Below are 24,520 nucleotides of genomic sequence, written 5' to 3' on the forward strand. Positions count from 1 at the left end.
ATACACTAAAGAAAAACTCAGGGATTCTGCATGAGCTGAATAGAGTTTCTTTTTCTCTGTTCCTCGGTGCCTTACTTAGCCAAGCTTGACAGGAAGTGAAAAAGACACCCTGAAGGCCTGGGTTCTGAGGGCAGGGCAGGAGCGGAGCCGTTCATACTCACTTATGGCCGTTCAGAGCGGCGTGGTGCAGCGGTGTGTAGCCGGTGCTGTCAACACAGTTCACATTTGGGCCTCTCCACATGCTGTCAGGGAAGAAAGAAACTGATTTCAAACACTGAAGTCAAACCAGCTAGCTACTTGGATTAGACTTCTATGTGGCGTTTAGCCAAATTAGAGACTTCCAAATGACTCCTAATGAAGGACAGCCATGCACACTACAGAAGTGCCCAGCAGCGAGGGTGCACAGTGGTCTGCCAAGCAAGGAAGCAAAAGTCAAGACCACAGTGTCTCCACTGAGCTCTGGTTTCTGTATCCTCTGCTCATTTGTAACTTACCATCCAGTTGGGGACTCCCTGTTCACTGAAAGGTCATCGAAAACACCATGAAACCAACCCCTTAGTCAGATGCAGGTACATAGCACCCACCTGTGCTGGCAACTGAAGGCTTCAGAGAAACCTCAACACAGATCATGCAATCAAGACGGTTCAATAGGCAAGGGCCACTATTAAAAAGCACCAGGACACACATGCTAAGATACATGTAATAACCGTGTCTTTTCTCTGTAAATAAAGCCAACCCTCTGTAAAAATGGGTTCTGCATTTAGATTCAACTAAATTTAGAAAACAAAATATGTCTGTACATGCACAGATCTTTTTTCTGGTCATTATTCCCTAAACAATACAACATAACAACTATTTACATAGTATTTACATTGTATTAGATATTGTAAGTAATTACTTATAATCTTACAGAGATGATGTAAAGCACATGGGAGGGTGTGCAGAGGGTATATGCAAATACTATGCTATTTTATATATGGAACTTGAACATCTACAAATTTTGGTATTCTCAGGGGATCCTGGAACCAATCCCTCATGGATACTAAAGAATGACCATATCTTATTTGTCAGTGTGTGTATATGTATGTGTGTGTGTGTCTGTCTATAAATTAGTAGAATCTACAATTTTAGAGTCTTGTTTGCATCAGAAATACTATAACAATGGAAGCATAAATGTCACCTTATTTAATCCTCAAAGCCTTAATTCTTATTTCTGTTCCACAGCTCACTGTATTGGTCAGAGTTTCTAAAATATTAAGCAGCAGAGGACATCCTTGTTTGTTTCTGCCTCTAGTAAGAATGTGTAAATAAAACATTCTCCCTACTTTTTTTTGTTTTAAATTTTATTTATTTATTTCTTGTGGTACTGAGAATCAAACCCAGGACCTAATGCATGCCAGAGGTAAGCACTCTACCACTAAGCTACATCCCCAGCCCTTCCTTTAAAAAAAAAAAAAAAAAATTATTACAGATAGTTGTTCAACTTAAATGCATTTTCTGCATCTATGGAGGTAAACACAGTTTTTCATTTAATGTTCACAGGTTTCTTAACATTGAATCATTCTTTCATTCTTAGAATACATCTTCTCTGGCTATTATTCATTGTACCTTGCTGGGGAAATGAATTTGATAGTATCTACTTGAGAATATATTATTTTGGATTTCATATCTATATTCAAAAGTGACACAGGTCTAAAGTTTTTGGTTTTTTGCTACTATTATTGGATAGTATCAGTGTTAGTTTTGGTTTGGGTCACAGATCAGATAGGAAGCAGTCTATTCATCTTTATATTCAGAAATCACTGACCAAGAGTGATAAAATTATAGAGTCACCATCTGGGCCACAGCGTTTAAGCTCAAGTGCTGGAAGCAACACTATTTCAACAATAACATTCTGGAAATAGGTATCAGTACAGAAATTATTATACCTACGGTGAAGACAGAGTAAAAATATCACATACCAGTTATACTGCTATGTAATAAGACAGAAAAGAAAAAAATAAGTGTTAAAGAGGAAAATATTCAAAAGTGTAAATATTAGATAGTTACAACTGAAAATCCATGAGAGAAATTTACCAGGAGAGCAGACTGAGTGCTGAAGTTTATTCCATCCCCTGCCTAAAGACTTATGAAGTGATAAAAAAGATATCCTACCCTGCACTGATAGGACAGACACACAGATTGACTGGGCCCAGGAAAATAATAAAGGATGTCTTTGAGTAACTGGCAATGTTAGACAGAAAGGAAACAAGCTCAAAGATACAATCTAGAAGAACGCAATAGTAATACCCACACAGCACTTTTTACCTATCAGACTAAAAACATAAACTAAAAATAATGACATTATCAAGTGTTTGGAAACAAGCATTCTTGAACACCATTGGTATGAGTTTAAATTGGTGAAATTCTTTGGGAAGACAATTTGGCAGCATCCATCAAAATGCCATAAAAATAGCATTCACTTTTGAGCCAGTGATTCCACTTCCGGGCAATTGTCCAACAGAAACATTGTACATGTTCACAAAGACATGCTTGCATAAGATTACTTCATTATAAGAGTAAAAAAAAACTAAAGCCTTAACATCTATCCATAGATAAGCAGTTAAATGTTAGGTACACCCACAAAGTGAAATACTACATAACCATTCACAACAAAAGAAAGAAAAGCATTGGATCTACATGTCTTGACAGGGAAAGGTTTCCCAAGACACACTACATTATGGGTAAGTGAAAAGCAGAAGTTACTGGTAAAACACAAAGAATACGAGCTCCTTTTAACAAAAATGCATGTATACACACACCTCAGTAAATGGATGGCACGTGGAGAGTACTCACCAAGTGCTGGCAATGGCTACCTCTGGGGAAGGAAATTTGTGTGTTAGGGGATACTGCAGAATGGTGGAGAGAGAGCTTAATGTGTCTTGTTTGTTTATTTCCGTGCTGGGGACTGAACCCAGGGACACTTTACCACTGAGCTACATCCCCAACCATTTTCATTTTTTACTTCTTTGAAACAGGGTCACATTAAATTGCTCAGGCCAGTCTTGCGATCCTCCTGCCTCAGCCTCCCAAATTATTAGGATTATAGGCATGCACTGCTGTGCCAGCTGACCTGGATATTTAGGGCTGTATTCTACCCACACTGTTTAGAACACTTACATTGAGACAATATTCGTGTAGTACTTTAATAATAATAATTTTTTGGGTGTAAGGTATTTAGAGATTGAACTCAGGGTACTCAACCACTGAGCTATATCCCTAGTCCTATTTTGTGTTTATTTAGAGACATGGTCTCACTGAGTTGTTTTTCACATTTGCTGAGACTGGCCTTGACTCACAATCCTCCTGCTTCAGTCTCCCAAGCCTCTGGGATTATAGGCCCAGAATCTAAGAGATTCATCTCATAGGTAAAGACATCCACAGACTAAAAGTAAAAGAATGGGAAAAAACATAACATTCTCATGGATCTTATAAACAAGCAGGGCTTTCTATCCTCATATCAATAAAGTGGACGTTGAGCTAAAGTTATTCAGAAGGGACAAAGAAGGACGTTTCATGCTGCTTAAGGGAGTTATATATCAACAAGACACAACAATCATAAATATTTATGCCCCAAACAATGGAGTGATTACATATATCAAACAAACCCTTCTTAACTTCAAGAATCAAATAGACCACAATATAATAATAATACTGGGTGACTTTAACACACCTCTCTCACCACTGGATCCTCCACACAAAAAACTACATAGACATACATAGAATATTCCATCCATCAATGACTGAATACACTTTATTCTCAGCAGCACATGGATCCTTCTCTAAAGTAGACCATATCTTAGGCCACAAAGCAACTCTTAGCAAATGCAAAAATAATAGAGATAATACCTTGCATTCTGTCAGATTATAATGGAATGAAATTAAAAATCAACAGTAAAATAAAAAACAGAAGCTACTCTAACACCTGGAGACTAAATAATATGTTACTAAACGACCAATGGACAGAAGAAATCAGGGATTATATGAAAAATAGTTAGAGGTAAATGAGAACACCTGTAGAACATATCGAAATCTCTGAGACACCATAAAGGCAGTGCTAAGAGGAAGGTTCATTGCATTAAGTTAATTTTTTAAAAGACTAGAAAGTCAACAAATAAATAACCTAACATTACATCTTAAAGCCTTAGAAAAAGAAGAACAAATCAACACTAAAAGCAGAAGACAGGAAATAATTAAAATCAGAGCTGAAATCAATGAAATTGAAACAAAAGAAACAATAAAAAAAAATCAACAAAAGAGTTGGTTCTTTAAAAAAATAATTAAAATTGATAAATGCTTAGTCAAGCTAATAAAGAGAAAGAAAACTCAAATTACTAAAAATTTCAATGAAAAAGGAAATATCACAACAGACACTACTGAAATACTGTCTATAATCAGAAATTATTTGGAAGATTTATACTCTGATAAAATAGAAAATCCCTAGATATAGATGACCTAGCTAAATTGAATAAGGAGAACATAGAAAATTTAAACAGATTAATTCCAAGCACTGAAATTGAAGACGTCATCAAAAGACTACCAAGAAAAGCCCAGGACCGGACAGTTTCTCAGCCAAGTTCTACCAGACTTTCAAAGAAGAACTAAGGCCAATCCTAGGAGGGAACCCTTCCAAACTCATTCTATGAAGCTAGTATCACCCTGATACCAAAACCAGACAAAGACACATCAAGGAAAAAAAATTTCAGACCAAAAATTTCAGACCAAAACAGACCTGATGAAAGTAGATGCAAAAATTCTTAATAAAATATTGGTAAATTGCATAAAAAACATATTAAAAAGATAGTGCACCATGATCAAGTGGGGTTCATCCCAGGGTAGCAAGGTTGGTTTGACATACAGAAATCAATAAATGTAATTCATCACATCAATAAAGACAAGAATCGTATGATTATCTCAATAGATGCAGAAAAAGCATTTGACAAATTATAGCATACATTCCTGTTTAAAACACTAGAAAAAATTAGGGATTATAGGAACATACCTCAATATTGTAAGCACTATATATGCTAAACCCAAGGCCAACATCATTCTAAATGGAGAATAATTGAAAGCATTCCCTCTAATAATTGGAACAAGAGAGGGATGCCCTCTTTCACACAGTCTATTCAACTTCTATTCAACATAGTGCAGGAAACTCTAGCCAGAGTAATTAGAAGAAAGAAATATAAAGGATACAAGTAGGGAAAGAACTCAAACTATCCCTATTTCTGATGACATGATTCTATATTTAGAAGACCCCCCCTCAAAAAAAAAACTCCACTAGAAAACTTCTAGAACTCATAAATGAATTCAGCAAAGTAGAATGATATAAAATTAACACTCATAAGTCAATTGTGTTCCTATACGTCAGTGATAAATCAACCGAAAGAGAAATTAGGAAAACTATCTCATTCATAATAGCCTCAAAACAAACATAAATATATTTGGGAATCAACCTAGCAGAAGAGGTGAAAGACATCTAATGAAAACTACACAACTCCAAAGAAAAAAAATTAAAGAAGACTTAGAAGATGGAAAGATCTCCCATGTTCTTAGATAGGCAGAATTAATATTGTTAAAATGGCCATATTACCAAAAGCGCTATACAGATTTAATGCAATTCCTATTAAGGGTCTAATGACAGTCTTCATAGAAACAGAAAAAGCAGTCATGAAATTCACTTGGGAAAATAACAGGCCCAGAATAGCCAAAGTGATACTCAGTAAGAAAACTGAAGCAGAAGGCATCTCAGTACCAGACTTTAAATTATACTAGAGCTATAGTAACAAAAACATCATGGTACTGGCACCAAACAGACATGAAGACCAGATAAACCCACTGAAGTACAGTCATCTCATCCTAGACAAAGGTGCCACAAACATACATAGGAGAAAAGAGCCTCTTCAACAAATGGTGCTGGGAAACTGGAAATCCATATGCAACAAATAAAATCAGACCCCTCTCTCTCTCAACTTGCACAATATCAACTCAAAGTGGATGAAGGACCTAGGCATTAGACCAGAGACTCTGTGCTTACTAGAAGAAAAAGTAGGCCCAAACTCCATCACGTCAGCTTAGGAACCAACTTCCCCAATAAGACTCCTAACACGCAAGAAGTAAAATCAAGAATCAATAATGGGATGGTATCAAACTAAAAAGCTTCTTCACAGCAAAGAAACAAGTGAAGAGAGAGCCTACAGAATGAGAGAAAATCTTTGCCACTTACACCTCAGATAGAGCATTAATCTCCAAGATACACAAAGAACTGAAAAAACTTAATACCAAAAACAAAAACAAATAACACAATTGACAAATAGGCAAAGGAACTGATAGGTATCTCACAGAAGAAATATGATTAGTCAACAAATACATGAAAAAATGTTCAACATCTCTAGCAATTAGAGAAATGCAAATCAAAATTACTCTAAGATTTCATCTCACTTCAGTCAGAATGGCAATTATCAAGAATACAAGTAACAGTAAATGTTGGCGAGGATGTGAGGGAAAAGGTACACTCATACATTGCTGGTGGGACTGCAAATTGGTGCAATCACTCTGGAAAGCAGTATAGAGATTCCTCAGAAAACTTGAAATGGACTACCATTTGACCCAGTTATCCCGCTCCTTAGCATATACCTAGAGGACTTAAAATCAGCATAGTATATTGGCATGGCCATATCACCGTTTCTAGCAGGCTCAATTCACAATAGCTAAGCTATGGAACCAACCTAGATGCCCTTCAACAGATGAATGGATAAAGAAAATGTGGTACATATACCCAATGGAATATTACTCAGCCATAAAGAAGATTTAAATTATGGCATTTTCCAGTAAATGGATAAAACTGGAGACTATCATGCTAAGTAAAATAAGCTAATTCTAAAAAAAAAAAAAAAAAAAAAAAAAAACCCCAAAGGTTGAATGTTCTCTCTGATATCCATATACTGACTCACAATAGGTGTGGGTTGGATTGGACAGGGCAGAGGAGTGGAGAAATAACAATTTTTAAGGGGAACAGGGTTAAGAACCTATACACAAAGAAGACAACACCCCCCAAAAAAAGCACATTAAAATGTTGATAATAAATAGCTGAATATAGGCGACAGATTACTTTAATAAGCATGTAGAGGGTAGAGATGTAGAGTGCTTGCCTAGAGTGCATAAGGCTGTGGGTTTGATCCTTGGCACTGTAGAAATATTTAAAAAGCATGATGATATATTAGATTCAACATCTTAAGTAAGAAAAGTGGATGGAATTCTGCACAACAAAGAAGCAATCAACCTGTGGACAGGAGAAAATACTTGCAAGCCAAAAATCTCATAAGAGGTTAAGATCTAAAATATATATGAGGGGCTGGGGATGTGGCTCAAGCAGTAGTGCACTCGCCTAGCATGCGTGCGACCTGGGTTCCACATACAAAACAAAGATATGTTGTGTCTGCCGATAACTAAAAAATAAATATTAAAATTCTCTCTCTTTCTCTCTCTCCCTCTCTCTTTAAAAAAATTTATATATATATATATATATATATATATATATATATATATATATATATGAAACTCAACAGCAAGAAAACAAATAATCTGATTTAAAAATGGGCAATGAACTTGAAAGGATATTTATAAAATGACCAAGTAGCCAACAAGTATATGAAAAAAATGTTCAACATCACTAATTATCAGGAATGCAAATAAATATCACAATGTGAATTCATTTCATCCCTGTCAGAATGGTCATTATCAAAAAAAATTAAGTGTTGATAAGGATCTGGAGAAAATTAGAACATTTGCATGCTGTTGGTAGGCATGTAAATTAGTACAGCCATCACAGAAAACAGTGGAGGTTCCCCCCCAAATTATAAACAGAACCACCATATGATCCAGTAATTCCACTGACAGGTGTACAATCAAAGAAATAATAATACCAGTGTGTTAAAGAGACGCTGCATTCCCACGCTCATTACAGTACTCTTCTAAATAGCCGAGGTGTGGGAACAATGGATGGTTGGATACAGAAAATGTGGTAGATGTTCACACACTGGAATACTATCCAGCCTTTGAAAAGAAGGAATCCTGTCATGTGCAACAACATGAATGGACCTAGAGGACCTATATAAAGTAAAATAAGCCAGGCAATGACACAGACAAATGCCACATAATCTCACTTATATGTAGAATCTAAAAATGTGGAATTTAGAAATGTAGTGTAGAATGGTGGTTATCAGAGGCTAGGAGGAAGCAGGAAGTTTGGGCGAAGGATACAAAATTTTACAAACTGTATTACACACTGTGCTCTTGAAAATCACTAGGAAAAGTTTTAAGTGTTTTCACCATGAAAGAATACATGTAGCAATGTATGTTAATTGGCTTGATCAGTTATTCCACAATGAGTACATATTTCAAAACATAACGGTATACAATGTTGCATTTCTCACAAAACACTCAGGGTCCCTCCAAGGCAACTGGGCTGCACAAAATAACCACACAAGAGACAGAGATACCTTTTTCTTTGGGGGTGTTGTGTTGGCTCCTCCGACCTTAAGGGTCCGCAGAAAGAGAAAGCTCGCGCTGAACCCTTTCATTGGGGAGAAGCCATTCAAATGAGGCAAGGGGTCAGGTTTCAGGGGGTTCAGTCTAGCTTCGTGATGTCTGCTGTCAGCAGGTTGACTGACATCTAGGAAGGCCACACCCAAGGACAGAGTAAGAGAAGGGGACACACAAAGGGTATTTCCATGGACCATTCTATCCCAAACATGGCAAAGGGGTAATATCACAAAAGAACAGATGAGCGTAGCTCAACCCCAAGGGTAACACGCCTTCATCTGAAGACACACCCTCAACTTCCTGGACGGGACAATGCCCAATGTAGTGACCAGTCTGAGTCTCTTGCTTCAGGATGGAAGGCGTGGGTCATTCAGAGGGGCTCCCCACAATACATGACGTATACATATAAATTATATTTTGTATTTTTCTTTTTTTTTTGTACTGGGGATTGAACTCAGGAGCACTTAGCCACTGAGCCATATCCCTAGTCCATATATATAATTATTATTATTTACAAACAAAGTTTCACTGAGTTGCTTAGGACTTTGATAAGTTGCTGAGGCAGGCTTTGAACTCGCAATCCTCCTGCCTCAGCCTACCCAGCCTCTGGGATTACAAGCATATGTGACTGCACCTGGCTAAATTTTATTTTTCAATTAAAAATAAAAAGAAGTTTAGGGGCTGGGGATGTGGCTCAAGCGGTAGCGCACTCGCCTGGCATACGCGAGGCAGTGGGTTTGATCCTTAGCTCCATATAAAAATAAAATAAAGATATTGTGTCCACTGAAAACTAAAAAAATAAATATTAAAAAAAATTCTCTCTCTCTCTCTCTAAAAAATAAAAATAAAAAGAAGTTCAATGTCTAGGTTATCTGCCATACCTGTACATGACTTCATTTTCCTTCTTTCTTTTCTTTTTCTTTTTTTCCTTTTTTTTTCTTTGTGTGTGTGTGTGTGTGTGTGTGTGTGTGTGTACACCAGGGACTAAACTCAGGAGCACTTAACTACTGAGGCACATCCCCAGCCTTTTTTTGTATTTTATTTACAAAAAAGGTCTCACTAGTGCCTTGCTTTTGTTGAGGTTGATTTTGAACTCAAGATCCACTTGCCTCAGCCTCCAGAGCCACCAGGATTACAGGCATGCACCAACATGCCTGGCTACAATGACCTAATTTTCAAAGTCAAAAATTGTACAGCTGGGCTGGGGATATAATTCAGTTGGTAGAGTGCTTGCCTCACATGCACAAGGCCCTGGGTTCAATCCCCAGCACCAAAAAAAATAAATAAAAAATAAAAATTATACAACTGTGCTTGACAGTTAATCAAAATGATGGAAAATAAATTGGATGTGGAAAATCTAGGAGGTATAGTTCTCACACTTGCTTTCCAGTTGTTACACAAGTAAAAAAAAAAAAAAATCAACATTGGTCTAAAGCAGGTAACACAAAAACCCAAAAACCAATTATTTGGTTAAATCACAAACCACATGGGTGTGGTGGCAATCCCAACGACTTGGGAAACTGAGGCAGGAGGATGACAAGTTCAAGGTCAGCCTCAGCAACTTAGCAAGACCCTATCTCAAAATAAAAAATAAAAACAGCTAGAAGTGTAGCTCAGCGATGAAGTGTTCAATCTCTAGTACAGCGGGGAGGGGAAGGGCAGGAATCATAAACCAAATCAGTGGCAAATCCAAAGCTTCCATTTATAAGAGCCCTTGGCATTTGGCCAAATAAATACTAATATCTAACTGGAATGGCAATGCAAAGTGAATATGTGCTAATGCAAGGCTTTAAGGGTGAAGCAGCTGAGGGCACAGGCCTATCCAGCATCCACTGGGACTCAGCCACCTGTTTAGCTAGTACAGCCCGCTCCCAAAGGAACCTTGAAACAAGGTATTCAACTGCCCTTTATTTTAATGAAAAGGCAGAAATGAGCAAGTCCACCAACATTTTATTTTACCTCCATGACTCTGATTTAGAAGTAATTAAATTTGGATATCCCATACCAGTGTTGAAACTCTCTCAGAAGTAGAAAAGAAAGACAGGAACTATCCTGAAAACAGCTACATTCCCAACCTTCCTTCCATCCTCTTTTCCCATCTCCTCTTTTGAGGAGATTAGTGTCTCCTCAAGATGCCCATCCAGAAATCCTAGGGACTGGAGGAATATATTAATCAAACCCTAAATGAAAATGGAGCCGGGCGTGGTGGCACACATCTGTAATCCCAGCAGCTCAGGAAGCTGAGACAGGAAGATCATAAGTTCAAAGCCAGCCTCAGCAAAAGCAAGGTTCTTTTTAAAAAAAAAAATAAAATAAATATTTTTTTAATTGTAGTTGGACCACAATATCTTTATTTTATTTATTTATCTTTATATGGTGCTGAGGATCAAACCCAGCACCTCGCACGTGCTAGGCAAACACTCTACCGCTGAGCCACAGCCCTAGCCCCACAAAGCAAGGTTCTAGGCAACTCAGTGAGACCCTGTCTCTAAATAAAATACAAAAAAGGACTGGGGATGTGGCTCAGAGGTTGAGTGCCCCTGAGTTCAATCCCCAGTACCAAAGAAAGAAAGAAAGAAATGGAGAACTATAATCTCCCTGTTTAGAATTTCAGCTTCAGACAGGATGGTACTAACATCCCCCTCCACCCAAGTTTCTTCCTTTTTGGCAGCTCAAGAAAAGGACTATTTACAACTGAGGGCTTCCTCCCTATCACATCTGTCCTATTAGGTTTTTCTAAAACAGTAAGTACCAAAGGGCTGTTCACCAACAAACAAAAGTAGAAAACAATGCACCAAGAACCAGGCCCCCAAAAAATTAAAACACCATCCAAAAGATCCCTAAACAAAGTTTAATCTGTATAGATTCTGCAGAAATGCAACTGCTGTCATTGGCTTGCAAACAAATTCTAAGACTAATATTGAGGGGTCTCTGAGCAATCACAGCTATTCTGTGTTGATGAAACTAGAGAACCCAGGTTAAGAGTCTGGGGTCTGTAGTTAGCAGACCTGACTTCATTATGTGTCAGTGTGTGACCTTAAACAATTCACTTAATTCTCAAAACCACTTTCTCTGCATCTATAAATTCTGTGATAAACTCCCAGGATATAAATCATCTGTGGAGACTTCTAGAAGCTTGAGTCAGTTTAACAGCATTAGGGTTGAGGGACTTGAGGTGTATTAATCACAGCACAAGTGCTTCGACCTGATGCACAACACCGCAAGTCCTGCCCTCTGTGCTTCAGAAGGACTCATGTTTTGATACGGCATCTAAAGACTGCAGAAGGCAAGGAAGAACAGGACTGATGAAGACTTGTGGCTTCAAAGGCCTCCCTCCATCCCTTTTAAAACTATCTGCACATTCATACATGGCCCAGTGCTGGATTTAGAGGTACTGAAGAACCATTTGACACCGCTCACTCCATTTAGTGAGCCAGGTGGGGATGAGATCCTGTTCAAGGGGCCACTCTCACAGGTGTTCAACAGATAAGTGGAGAGTGCCCTCCATGTGCCACGCACTGTTCCAGGGCTGGACATGCAGACGACAAGAGACAAAGTCTCTGCCTTCACAAAGCCTGAATTCTAAGGGGAAGAAGAAAGAGTGAACAAATAAATAAATATGTGGTATGATACCAGGTCGTAATAAATTGCCAGAAAGGAGCAAAGAAAGGGATGAAATATGACAGGAATGATGTTTTAGATAAGGTCATGAGGAAAGACCTAAGAAGGCGATCTTTGAGAAGAGATCTGTTCAAAGTGAAGCAAAGGTGCTGATCCCTGAAGATCAGACACTAAATCTCTAAAGAGAATCAGGGTTCCTCCACCTGATTCCAAAGGCCCAGCAACATTTGTACTAAACTTATCATTCTTTAGTCCTAGCAAAACTCAGGCAGAAAACTGGGACAAAACTGCCTCAATTGTGAAGTCAAATGGTTAAAAACATGCTGAGAGACACAGTGGTCTATCCAGCAGAGAAAGCAGCTCTGCTCAAATGACCCCTGATCCACACCCTTTCCTAATCTCACCCTCCCTATATGGTCAAGATCATCTACATCCTCAATATTTATCACGTGTGACCTTGAACCACAGTGAATTCTTTATGCTGCTCATTCATATTACACATTGCAGTCCCTTTAGGGGAATCCTTCATGTTTCCAGGAACACAGACTGCGTAAGGAACAATCCCAGAGCACAAGTTCTAACATTCAGTTTTCACAAACCTGATAATTCCCTCTTTTCAAATCAGATTCTTGCCAAGCCTGTACCAACACTAACCCAGTGTGGTATGGTTTCTATGCAGTATAACAAATTTATGATATTCGTACCCATTAAAAATGGCACAATCCCTTGATGTGGCACAGAATACTCCATTTGAGATTTCTCTGCATAAAACAGAGAAAGAAGGATCATAACTGTAACCAAAGTGCTCAGCCCACTTTCATCTGTGATCAAATGATGTCTTAAAGTGGCTCTTAGCTGGCAGTAAACATGCTTCCGGTGGTTGCTCAGCTACTGTACTGCTTACTTTGCAGACAAGTAATGGCATCTCAATGAGCCAGAGGGTATCCAATCTAGTTCAATTCAAAACGTTTACGCCAGGTGCCAGAGTCCCCCACCCTCAAGTTGAGTAGGGAAGTCAGACAAGCAAACAAACAGCAGTACCGTGCCATGTGTAACGTTCTGAGAAGGAAGAATATAAAATGAGAAGGAAAAAAGACACATACTCATAGGAAATGGGAATAGGGAGGCTTTACAAAAGCGGAGACCCTTGAGCGGAGTCTTGAAGCTTTGGAGGAATCAGGCGGGTAGAAGCAACAAAAAGGAATTCAGATTCAAGGTTCTCCAGTAAACAGCCAACTGGGGCAAATGCCAGTAACGGTTGAGTGCGGTGCAGCCTTGAGTGGAAGAACGTAAAGGAAGGTGGAAGCGGCAGGCAGGTCCGGTTTGCTTTGAAGTTTCCAGCAAGGAATGATCACAAGCACACATGGAAAACTCCTGCAACAGCCAGGAGGTGGCGGGAGGTGGGTCTATCTGTTACTCACCATACTGCTGTGATGACCTAACAGATTTTATAATTAAAAAAAAAAAAAAAACATTGTGATGAATGGTTGCACAGATGATGAACTAGCAGTGTGTGCCTAGATGGGGGTGGGGAGTTAGCTATTCAGGCCTGAGGTGAGGATGTGAGTAAAGGCAGTGGTAATGGGGACAGAAAAAAAGTACAGATTCAACAAGAAGGATAGGACATAGTGATTAGAGGCAGAAAGAGGTTGGACTCTGGGGCTAGGTGAACTGGGCAAGTCCTTGGACAGAGCAAATTCAGGAGGAAAACCAGAGTTACTCTACAACTGTGGGAATATGAGGGAAGGGGGAAGGGGAATTTTGTTTTAGATTAGTTGAAGAAATAAATTTTGACACATGTAGATATCAGGGCAGTAGGTGAACATGAGGGCCTAGAACATCACAGTGATAAACTAAAGAATTTTAAATGACAATGTTCAAATGTTTGCATGCATGTTGCCTGCATCTGACCCTTATGACAATATCAGAGTAAGAAAACATGCTCTTATTTCCATATTACAGGTAAGAAACTGAAATTCAAATACCTTACTGGTCTTCATATCGCTAATTAAAGGAGAAAAGAAATAAAATTCAACATGTAACCTCTAGTGCATGTTCCTTCTAATTCTCCAGACCCTTGACCTTAAAGATGGAGAGAAAACAACTTGCAACTCTATGGCTCTCCTCCTGTACTAGTTCACAGAGGGTCAAAGACTCTCAGAGCATTAGGTTAGAAAAAGGCTTTCTGGATCACAGACCTGGTAAGAGGAAGCAATGACAATGAACTTGTGGGGAAGAGAGGTCCTGGGGCAACTCTCTACCATTCTTCATTAAATCATAAGGTCTCAAGGAGTTTGTCTCATCAGCCGTTTTCTGCCAAAGACTACTGTTTTCTTCTCCTGGTTATCCTTGCAACGTCAGGTTTATCTCTGAGTCTCAGAAAGGACTGGCAATTTTCCAATAAAATGAAACACTGTTCAAAGTCAGTCTAATTCAGAAAAGACTCTATTTTACTTCAAATGAATTTTGACACATAATTACTAAAATACTTTCTACATAATTAATGGCTTAGGATAAAAGGAAACATACAAGGAGCCTGTGAAACCATTCCTACTCTCAAAGAAGCTTAAAATCTTTGGAGAAAAACAAAACTTAGATATGAAGCAATCAATCACAAAACCACCAGTTAACTATGAAACCTAAACATGAGCTTTTATTTCTGCTCCTTCCTAAATTCCACTAAAAATGAAGTAAAAACAAGCAAAACAAGTCAAAAGGAACAGAAGATAACACTGAACATACGATATAAATATCCTCTCCACTCCCAGAACTGAGAGGTGCTTTACCACTGAGCCACATCCCCAGTCACTTTTATTTATTTTGAGACAGGGTGTCACTAAGTTGCCCAGGCTGTCCTTGAACTTGCCATCCTCCTGCTTCAGCCTCCAGAGCAGCTTCTGGTATTGTATCTTAACACCTGGCTGGATGTCAATTTTTTTGAAAGGTCTAAAGTAGATGAATTAGCAGAGATGAGAAAGTGAATCCCTGCAGCCAGGGAAGTGATTGCCAATTCACACAGCACCCCTAAGAAGGCTCAGGGATCGAGGTACCAGGTGGCTGAGGAGGCCAGGGATAAGGAAGGGCTGAAAGCCAGGGCTTCACATAAATTCTGTATGAGAAGGTCTTAGGCCAGAGGCTCTGCTGTCATATCCAGAGCAGCCAGGAGACTGTGTATTACTCCTCTACCCAGGCAGGAGAAGGTGGATTAGTCTGTGTAAAACCAGACAGGGCTGAGAGCAGTGGCACATTCCCATAATCCCAGCTACTGGGAGGCTGAGGCAGGAGGATTGCAAGTTTGAGACCAGCCTGGGCAATTTGGCTAGACGCTGTCTCAAAGAGGGGAAAAAAAGGTCTGAGGAGTGGCTCAGTGGGAGAGCACCAATGGGTTCAATCAAACAAAACAAAATTAAGAAACGACTCTGAGACATTAGGAACAGGAGATGGCAGGGAGAGGCACTGTACCGAAAACAAAGCCCCTAAACAAAGTCTCCATCTGGAAGGATGGCCTGCTTGGCCTTCAGAATGCTGGCAGTCCCAGCCCACCCCACCACCAAAGAGAGTCTTCTTTCCCGGGACAACCAACTGAGTCCCTGAACAAGATCAAAAGATGCTGACTTTGGGGAATTCCTCAACAAATCAGGTGGGTCCAAACCCCCATCTCATGGAAAGCCTTCCTTGACGAGCTCTTCCCAGCTCTGTATAGAACGTCCAATCAGCTTTGCAGTGTCTCGCGCTTATGCAAATAAATGACAAATGGGAATCACCAGACATTTGAGGAAAACCCTCAACAGGGAAAGATGGGAGCACAATACAAATAGAAAACAGTGACTTGAAGAAACAGCAATGAGGAGCCCAATACTGTCAACAGTTATCACAAGAGTGGGACTAGAATAAACAGAAGAAAATCAGTGAAAAGTTCTTAGAAATTAAAAATGATACGAGAAATACAAAACATAAAGAATCAAAAGATAAAGTTAAAGGGCCAAAAGATAAAATAAAGGTCCATCAACAACTTAAAAAAAAAAAAAAAAAAGATAAAGTTGGATAAATCTTTCAGAAAGTAGATCCAAAGCTAGATGTGGTAGTGCACACCTGTAATACCAGCTAATCCAGAGGCTGGGGCAAGAGGATCACAATTTCAAGGCCAGCCTCAGGCAACTTAATGAGACCCTGTCTTAAAGAGTAAAAAAGGTAGAGATGTAACTCAGTGGTAAAGCACCTCTGGGCTCAATCCCCAGTACAAAAAAAAAAAAAAAAAAAAGCCAAAGATAGAGTTAATAAGAAAGATACGAAAATTAGAGGACCTTGAGGGTTCCAGGAGAAAATTAGCAAAGAAATAGCTTAAGAAATCTGCCTTGAACGTCGAACTGAAAAAGTTCAGCCTGTGCTCAGCACAATAAATTAAAAAAGAGAAAGAAACAAAGCCTTCCCCAAAGTTCCTTGTGGAATTTCAGAATACATGGATAAAGATAACATAGTTCCAGAAAGTAAAAAATAGTTCACATGCAAAGGACTGAGAGGCATCCACTAGCTGGCATATGGTATTTCACAGTGTCTACTTTCAATAGAAGCCACAACACAAAGGAGCAATACTTTCAAAATTCTGAGGTGATCTGATTTCCAACTCAGAACTGCATAGCAGACAAATTATCAGTCAAGTTTAAAAAAGAGAATAAAGATATTTTTAGACATGCAGGATCTCAAATTTTAACTCCCACACATCCTTACATCAGGCAGCAAATGGAGGACATGCTCTATCAAACAAATGAGCAAGCCGAGAAAGAGCAAGAGGGCAACCAGGAAACCGGTGCCATGACTCAGCCACATAGCACGCCTCCAGAGTGACCAGGCCAACCGTGGCTGGATAACACAGGGAGCCTAAGAGCTGTCTGCAGGAGACAACCAGACAGACAGGATCAACAGATACATCTGCCTAGTATGTGGAGAAGAATGTTAGGGACTTAAAAGTTTATGGGGGAAGTAAGAGCGAGCTAAACAAAGAGAACTCAGAAAACAAAAGGAAATTAATGAATTATACCAAAAAAAAAAAAAAAAGAAAAGAAAACACAACATCTTGATTGGCTCAGCAGGTGAATGTTACTTAAACATAGCATTAAATACAGATGTGACCAAAAATCATGATACATTTGAAGGATTGAAGGAAAGTTAGACTGAGAGAGCATAAGAAACTAAAGCCTTCCTCTTCTGCAACAAAGATCACTAGACAATGCTAAACCTCAAAAATGAAAGAGCTGTAGAAGGAAAAAAAAATAGAAATGTGGAGGAAACACCAAAAGAAAGTGAAGATCCAGGACCTGGAAATGGTTGCTTCCCTGGACAGGAACTTGGGCATCATAAATGGCCTTCTGGTAGGAACAGTGCAGGAAGGATTCTGATGCTACCTGACAGGTTGGAGGAGCAGTGAATGTGAAAGTCTGGGACTCTGGGGTTTTTGTGGCCATGTATTTTCATGTTTCACGCATGGGATGAAAGCTGCGACTTCGAAGGGTTTCTCCCACAGGAGGGAGAAAGGGACAGCAGGCAAGGCAATGCACCATCATAACTGAACACACAACACAATTCGGACACACACTCACAAGAGTGGCAGCTCCAGGCAGCCAGCAAGGTGCTCCTCCCTTGGTCCTGCCAAGGACAGTTACCTGCAGGACAGACATACTGGTTATATCCCACCTTGCTCTTCTCACCGCCCTGTTCGAAGCCCTTCTGCTTCTAGCTAGCAATCTGAGGACACATATAACTCTACACACTCAAACTGGCAGGGACTGTCTCCCTGTTCTGGAGAGCAGGGACTGTCTGAGACAGGATGGCACATTTGCTGTAAGGATTGCTATTTGCAGTCACTGCTCCCTCAGGCAAGGCCTATGACAGGAAGGTAGAATGTGAACAGTGCTTGAAGGAGTGCAGAGTGAGAGTGGTTCCCATCCTGACAGGGACAGGACGCCTGAGAAGTGCACCATGGGAAGTGAACCCATTAAGGTCTCTTTTAAGTTGTATTCGCAGGAGTTAACATACAAGTCACATTTTCACAAGTCCTATATCTTCACCAGTTTACACTTTTTGGGGACCCTTATCTTTGACTTGATGCTATCTAAGCAATGGCTTCGTAACATTTGAACATTCAGCATTTTTGATCCCCAGCCACAAAGAAGAAATGGAACTACTGACCTAAAAAAGAATATGCTCCAGAGCTTTTGACCCTAAGTGTGAATCAGCCCACATCTTCACATATTGAGCAAAGCAGCTGTCACACTGCATGCTCCATGACAGCAGGGACTGGGCCTGTCCTGTGCACACAGCACCTGGCACTAAGCAGGAAGGAAGAAAGGAAAGGCCACTATGCAACTCACTCCAGGTATCTCACAATGAAAAAGACAAGTCCCTCCCCTAAAGGGCACCAGAGACACAGAAACAAAAAATTGTACTGCAGTGTGATACTTACAAATGCTAAGGAACACAGAGATGGCTTGAGAATGGATTTCACCAGCAAGCCGAAGGGAGCAAGGGCATGCAAACAGGGAAAGAGCGGCAGACTGCTCCCAGCTCCTGCTCCACGGTGCTCTCTCCCTCCTCTGCCCCAGCCCCATCCCATCCTCCCTCCTCAGCCCCTACTGCCTGTGGAGCTGGCAGGGGGCTCCTCCCCAGAGGGTTCCTCCCCACCGTCAGCCTAGGCAGGGCCTCTCCTGAGCTCCAGCCACCCAGCTCCCAACCCTGCCTTCACTGCCTAGCTCTCGGCTCAGGGACCTGCATTTTCTTTGTTTCAAGTCTTTCTCACCAAACCGCAAGCACCTTAGGAAGGATTCAAATGCTTTGTTTATCACTGTAGCCTTCTGCAGCTGGCACCAGGAAACACCCACACCGAAAGGCAGAAGGGGTCCAGCTATTTAAAGAAAAGGATGGCAAAATTATTATTTTTTCAGATGACAGAAACTACTTATAAAAACTCAAATATCCTCTTCTAAGTTGTTTTTATATTAAAAAAAAACTGCACATGTTTTACTAAATACTTGTACAGACCCATAACACTCTAGGACATGCTACCTAGAAAGAAAAGCAAAGTGTCTTCTGTGAGTACTGAGTGTCAAAGGATTTTTAAGGACGAAGTCATGCTCCCCGATTTGTCAAAGTCCAGAGACTTAAACAGGCTGAGGTAGGAATGAAAGATGACTCAGTCACATATATGGGGGGCACAGAGGGCTCCACCTTAGGGAAATCATAAATCCTGGCTTATATCTGTTGTCCCAGCATAATGATTAATAGCACCCAGCCTGGGCTCTACTCTGGATGTTCACCTCACTCCATTCAGACTTTGAGACCCCTTTCTTGGAATGTGGCGACTAAAAAGCCTAGAAATTACATTTATTAAATGTTTGCTATAATCCAACCATATCTAAAGTGGATTAAATAACCTCTCTTATGGTTTTTGTTTGTTTTGAGACAGGGGTCTTGCTTTGGTGCCCGGGGTGCTCTTGAATCCCTGGGTTCAAGTGATCCTCCAGCTTCAACCTCCTAAGTAGCTGGGACAATGGGCATGTGCCACCATGCCCAGCTTTTCTGCATTTTACTTTTCACAGGAAGCCTGTAAGGGAACCTATGGAACTGACAAGTATGTAGGAGAATAACTTACCCAGAGTCACAGAGCTGGTGACCCCGTGGTGGGGGCTGAACTCTTAACCATTGTGTGATGCAGCTCTAGTCACGGGGCTTCCCCTCCCTGTGGCTCAGATTCCTTCATCTCCTCCTGCCTCACATTCCCCACTCCTCACTCCTCCTGCCTGGCTCTTTTCCTCTCCAAAGTCATAGGAAACCAATAAAAGGCACCAAGGAAGAGAGGCAGGATGTTTTAGGTAGGAAAAGGTTCCCGGAGGGAAATAAGTAGAAGGAGTTAACGCATGGCTCCATTAGCATTTCCAGAAATCTAATTAGCTGACAAATTTTGTTACTTAAGGTAACTATTACAAGCATCGACATTAAAATCAAAGACACAAAGGAATACGTTTAATCTTAAGGTATTTAAAATGATTATTCTATTGTTTTGAAGAAATTAAAACAAGTATTTTCTTTTTTTTTGGTATGTGTGTGGGAGTAATCAGGGATTGAGCCCAGGGGTGCTTAACCACTGAGCCACATTCCCAGTCCCCTTTTTAAAATTTTTTATATTTTAGTTAGAGACAGGATCTCACTAGGTTACTCAGGGCCTCACTAAGTTGCTGAGGCTGGCCTTGAATTTGTGATCATTTTGCCTCAGCCTCCTGAGCCACTGGGATTATAGGTATGAGCCACCATGCCCAGCCAAAATGAAAATTTTCAATACAGAAATTAATAACACAGGGGTCAGGTTTGTGGTGCACACCTGTATTCCTAGTGACTCCAAAGGCTAAGGCAAAATGATCATAAGTTCAAGGCCAGCCTCAGTAACTTAGTAAAACTCTATCTCAAAATAAAAAATAAAAAGAACGTAGCTCAGTGGTAGTGCTCCTGGGTTTAATCCGAAGGAAGGCAGGGAAGTGAGGGGGGCGGGGAGGATCAACATTCAAATGAGGTTTACTATCAGATTGTAGATCCTTCAAGATACCACATGTACATCCTAAATATCCCAAAGTGCCACAGACAAAAATCATATTCTGAATATGGCTAACATGTAAGATAAATATTAAAGATCTAAATTTATTTTTCACACATGCAGCTGACCCATGTATCAATCCCAGACTTAACACATACTAGCTGCAAAATCTCTAGGAAATGGTCAGAGATGGAGATTTTCCCTGCCCTATCCCCACCTTCAGGGAGTTGTTTTATGGAATAAATCAGATGTGTATGTGGAAAAAAAGTTGTGAACTAGAGGTATAGGCAGTGGTATTTTAAATCACTTCCAGTTGACAGTTCTGTGTAAACAATGTTTAAAGTGAGGCAGGCAAGAGTTAAAGAATGAGACTAGTGTGTGTGTGCTGTCGTGGAAAAACATCTAAGATATATGGAGTGGGAAATGCACCTGCAGAACAGTATGGAGAGCATGATCTCATTTCTCTTAAGAACAGAGTATTTTTCTAAGCTATACTAACAAGCCAAACTGTTACACACCAAACTGTTAAGACTGATTAGTTCTGGAGGTGAGGCATACTTTGTAATAAAACACACAATGACAGACTCTCTTCTTGACCAAACTTAAGTCCGGCTTTTTGAAACGTGTTTTCCACTAGGCCTTGACCTTGGCCCCACAGACCTGCCAAGCCCTGCTTAGCAAGAATCCAGTTAAGTAAGTTCAAAAGTCCCTTTACCCTGGATATCCAATCAAGTTCCTCATCCCTGACCTGTGATACCTAAGTCCTTGGCCTTCCTTTAGCAAAAATCCTGTTAGGTCAGTTCAGCAAGAATCCCCCTACCCTGGATGTCTCCTTTTTCCACCCAGTGATTTTCTACCCAGGGTTCTTGAATCCTGCTCCTTGGCTGTAAGTCCCACTGGCCCATGTTGTATTGGGAGTTAAGCCTGATCTCTCTCCCCTATTGCAATATCCCTACTTAGATGGTTTTGAATAAGTCTTCCTTACCTTGTCAAGAAGTATTAGAATTAAATTTTTTCTTTAAAGCACACACACACAACTTTTTTTTTTTTTAAAGAAGCCAGTTTTAGGGGCTGGGGTTGTGGGTAAAGTGCTCACCTAGCACATGTGAGGCCCTGGGTTCGATCCTCAGCACCACATATAAATAAATAAAGGTATTGTGTCCAACTACAACTAAAAAATAAATATTAAAAAAAAAAAAAAGAAGCCAGATCTATTCCAGATAGAAACAGGCTCCCAGTTACAAGATTTTTAAGAGTTCTTAAAGGAAAAGGTTCTGGGGATCATTTATTCCTAGATTTGGCCTCCTTTTTTAAAAGCCTCCTGTGATCTTTGATTTTTCCAGCCTCCAGAGGGTGAACATCAATTACTCCCCCTTGCTTCTGAATGAAGCACTTCAATTACAGAGGCTATGAAGAAGCTTGCCCCTGTGACTTCAGTACCCATCCCCAGGGGAGGTGACCAAATGGTCAGTGATTTCAAAGGCCAGTGAATTTTATAAGACCCTTTAGGAATTGTACATTATGGCAATGTCCCACTAGTTTAAGTGACAGCTGAGGTTAGGGGAGGTGAATGAATCAACTGGGGGTTACTAAACCCCACATACTTTATACCTTAAAACAGCTCACAATTTGTCTCTTCCTCTTTATTTTCAAAGTCACTGCCTTACTCTTGAAATAACTTCTAAAATGATTTTGACAGCCTCAAGTCTCTTCCTCCATCAAAAAAAAAAAATTTCTAGATGTTTACATTATTAACTTTTCAAATGCTTAGCTACAGGGTCCTAATTTGAGGTGTTCTTTTCTTTTTTGGCACCAAGGATATAATCCAGGGATGCTTAACCACTGAGCCACATCCCCAGGCCACCCCGCCTCCTTTTTCTTGAGACAAGATATCATATCACTAAGTTACTTAGGGCCTCACTAATGGCTGAGGCTGGCTTTGAAATCGTGATCCTGCTGCCTCAGTTTCCTGAGCTTCTAGGATTGCAAGGGCATGCCCGCCTTAGTAGTTTTCAATGTGGTCTCTTACCTACAGCAGACCTTCCGTCTGCTGTGCAATAATGACCTCCCACCTATCCCAGCTACCTTTCTGGTGCCACCACCCTCCGCACTGCAATGCACACCCCCGGCAGCAGCAGTGAACTATCTGTGCCTTTGAACCTGTTCTCTCTGTTTCTCTCCATCTTCATCTTCGTGAAACCTCCAAAAGGCTTCAAAGCCCCACTGAAATGTTGACTTTCCAGGTTGAGTTAACCATGTCCAGGGCTCTTCTTTATAGACCCCTACTTAAAATATTTACAACATTACATTTTCTTTATTTGCTTTCAACCAATCTGTTTCCTTCTTCAGATGATGTCCTCAAGGACAGGGGTCTTGTCCTATTTCCCATCCCCAATGCCTAAAACCATCTTTCCCAAGTCTTCATAGGTAGAGAAACTGAGACACAGTGAGGAAAAGGGACAGCTCGCAAATGGCTGAGCCAGGCTGGAACTTCGGCTGCTGTCTTCTCTCTACTCCACATGCTGGGATAAGTTCTCTTTGTGTCCTCGGAGGGCACTTTCCTCAGCCTTCTCTGATCATCCTCCCTGACTTCCCCCCTTACTTTCCTTCATGAAATGACCAACTAAGAGCCTTGAAAATTACATCCAACAAACACATAAACAGTCTAACGGGTAAGGCTCAGGACCACTTTTCTATTGGTAAGTATGTAGATCTGCACGTGAGGAATGGTTGGTACTGTGAGGTCAGAGGAAGGCATGGGGTGAGGTTCAGGTCTACTAGGTTTGCAAAGGAAGTGAGCACTGAGAGGACTGATGTGTAGCAAGCAGCTCCCAACTGGGGCTAGCCCCTGGCCTGCCAAGCTCCTACTTCAGAGCAAACATGACTTTTTTTTTTTTTTTTTTTTTTTTTTTTTGTGTGTGTGTGTGTGTGTGTGGTTAGGGCGGGTACTGGGGATCATACTCAGGGCACTTTACCCCTGAGCTACTGACCCATCCCTTTTCCTTCATTTTGAGACAGAGTCTGGCTAAGTTGCTGAGGCTCACCTAGAACTTGAAATCTCCTGCCTCAGCCTCCCAAGTCCCTGGGATTACAGGTGTGCACCACTGTGTTCAGTAGGCAAAGACTTCTTGTTCAAATGCCATCATTTACTCTGAATCAAGATAGTATATAAAGAACTTCCCCTTTCTCAGAAGCCTTTTACTAGTAGCCTTCTCTATTTAGTTCTGTACAGCCAAGGTGACCTTCCCAAACAGACCCTTTCCCTCTTAAAAGTTCCATTCAGTTCAGAAAGGAAAGGTAATTATTTCTGAAAATACATATTTACAAGTTTAACAGATCAAAATTTGCTACTGTAAGTTTTTCATTTATACTAATTAAAACTATTTTTTTGTAATTGTAGATGGACAGCATGCCTTTATTCTATTTGTTTCATTTTTATGTGGTGCTAAGGATCAAACCCAGTGCCTCACACATGCTAGGCAAGTGCTCTGCCACTGAGCTATAGCCTCAGTCCCTAAACTAATTTTTAAAGAAGTTATTTCTCCATAATTTAGTAAGCACAATAGCCACTTAGTTTAACCTCCATTAGTAAAAATAGCTGAACAAGACAAATTATTTTGGAACATTATTTAAAAAAAAAAAAAAACTTTGGCTTAAACTAAGCCCATTTTTTTCCCCTCACTTTCCTTGTCTCTATTTGTAATGTTTAAATTTAGAACCAGAGTCTGTCTCAGG

The 24,520-nt window shown here is 40.3% G+C and overlaps 1 protein-coding gene across 11 annotated transcripts in view; it reads right to left on the bottom strand.

The window, feature by feature from the left end:
• Positions 1–24,520, bottom strand: part of Anks1a (ankyrin repeat and sterile alpha motif domain containing 1A) — a 182,306-nt gene that overhangs the window by 107,523 nt on the left and 50,263 nt on the right. For 10 of the 11 annotated variants that reach the window (XM_076858864.1, XM_076858870.1, XM_076858861.1 and 7 more), the window contains exon 2: positions 162–242. In XM_076858864.1, coding sequence (XP_076714979.1) covers positions 162–242 — 81 coding nt within the window. Of the gene's footprint in view, positions 1–161; positions 243–2,835; positions 2,855–24,520 lie in introns of those variants that run through there. The other variant, XM_076858867.1, reaches the window with a different exon arrangement.

Source organism: Callospermophilus lateralis, chromosome 6, assembly GCF_048772815.1.
Source record: "Callospermophilus lateralis isolate mCalLat2 chromosome 6, mCalLat2.hap1, whole genome shotgun sequence".
Taxonomy (NCBI): domain Eukaryota; kingdom Metazoa; phylum Chordata; class Mammalia; order Rodentia; family Sciuridae; genus Callospermophilus; species Callospermophilus lateralis.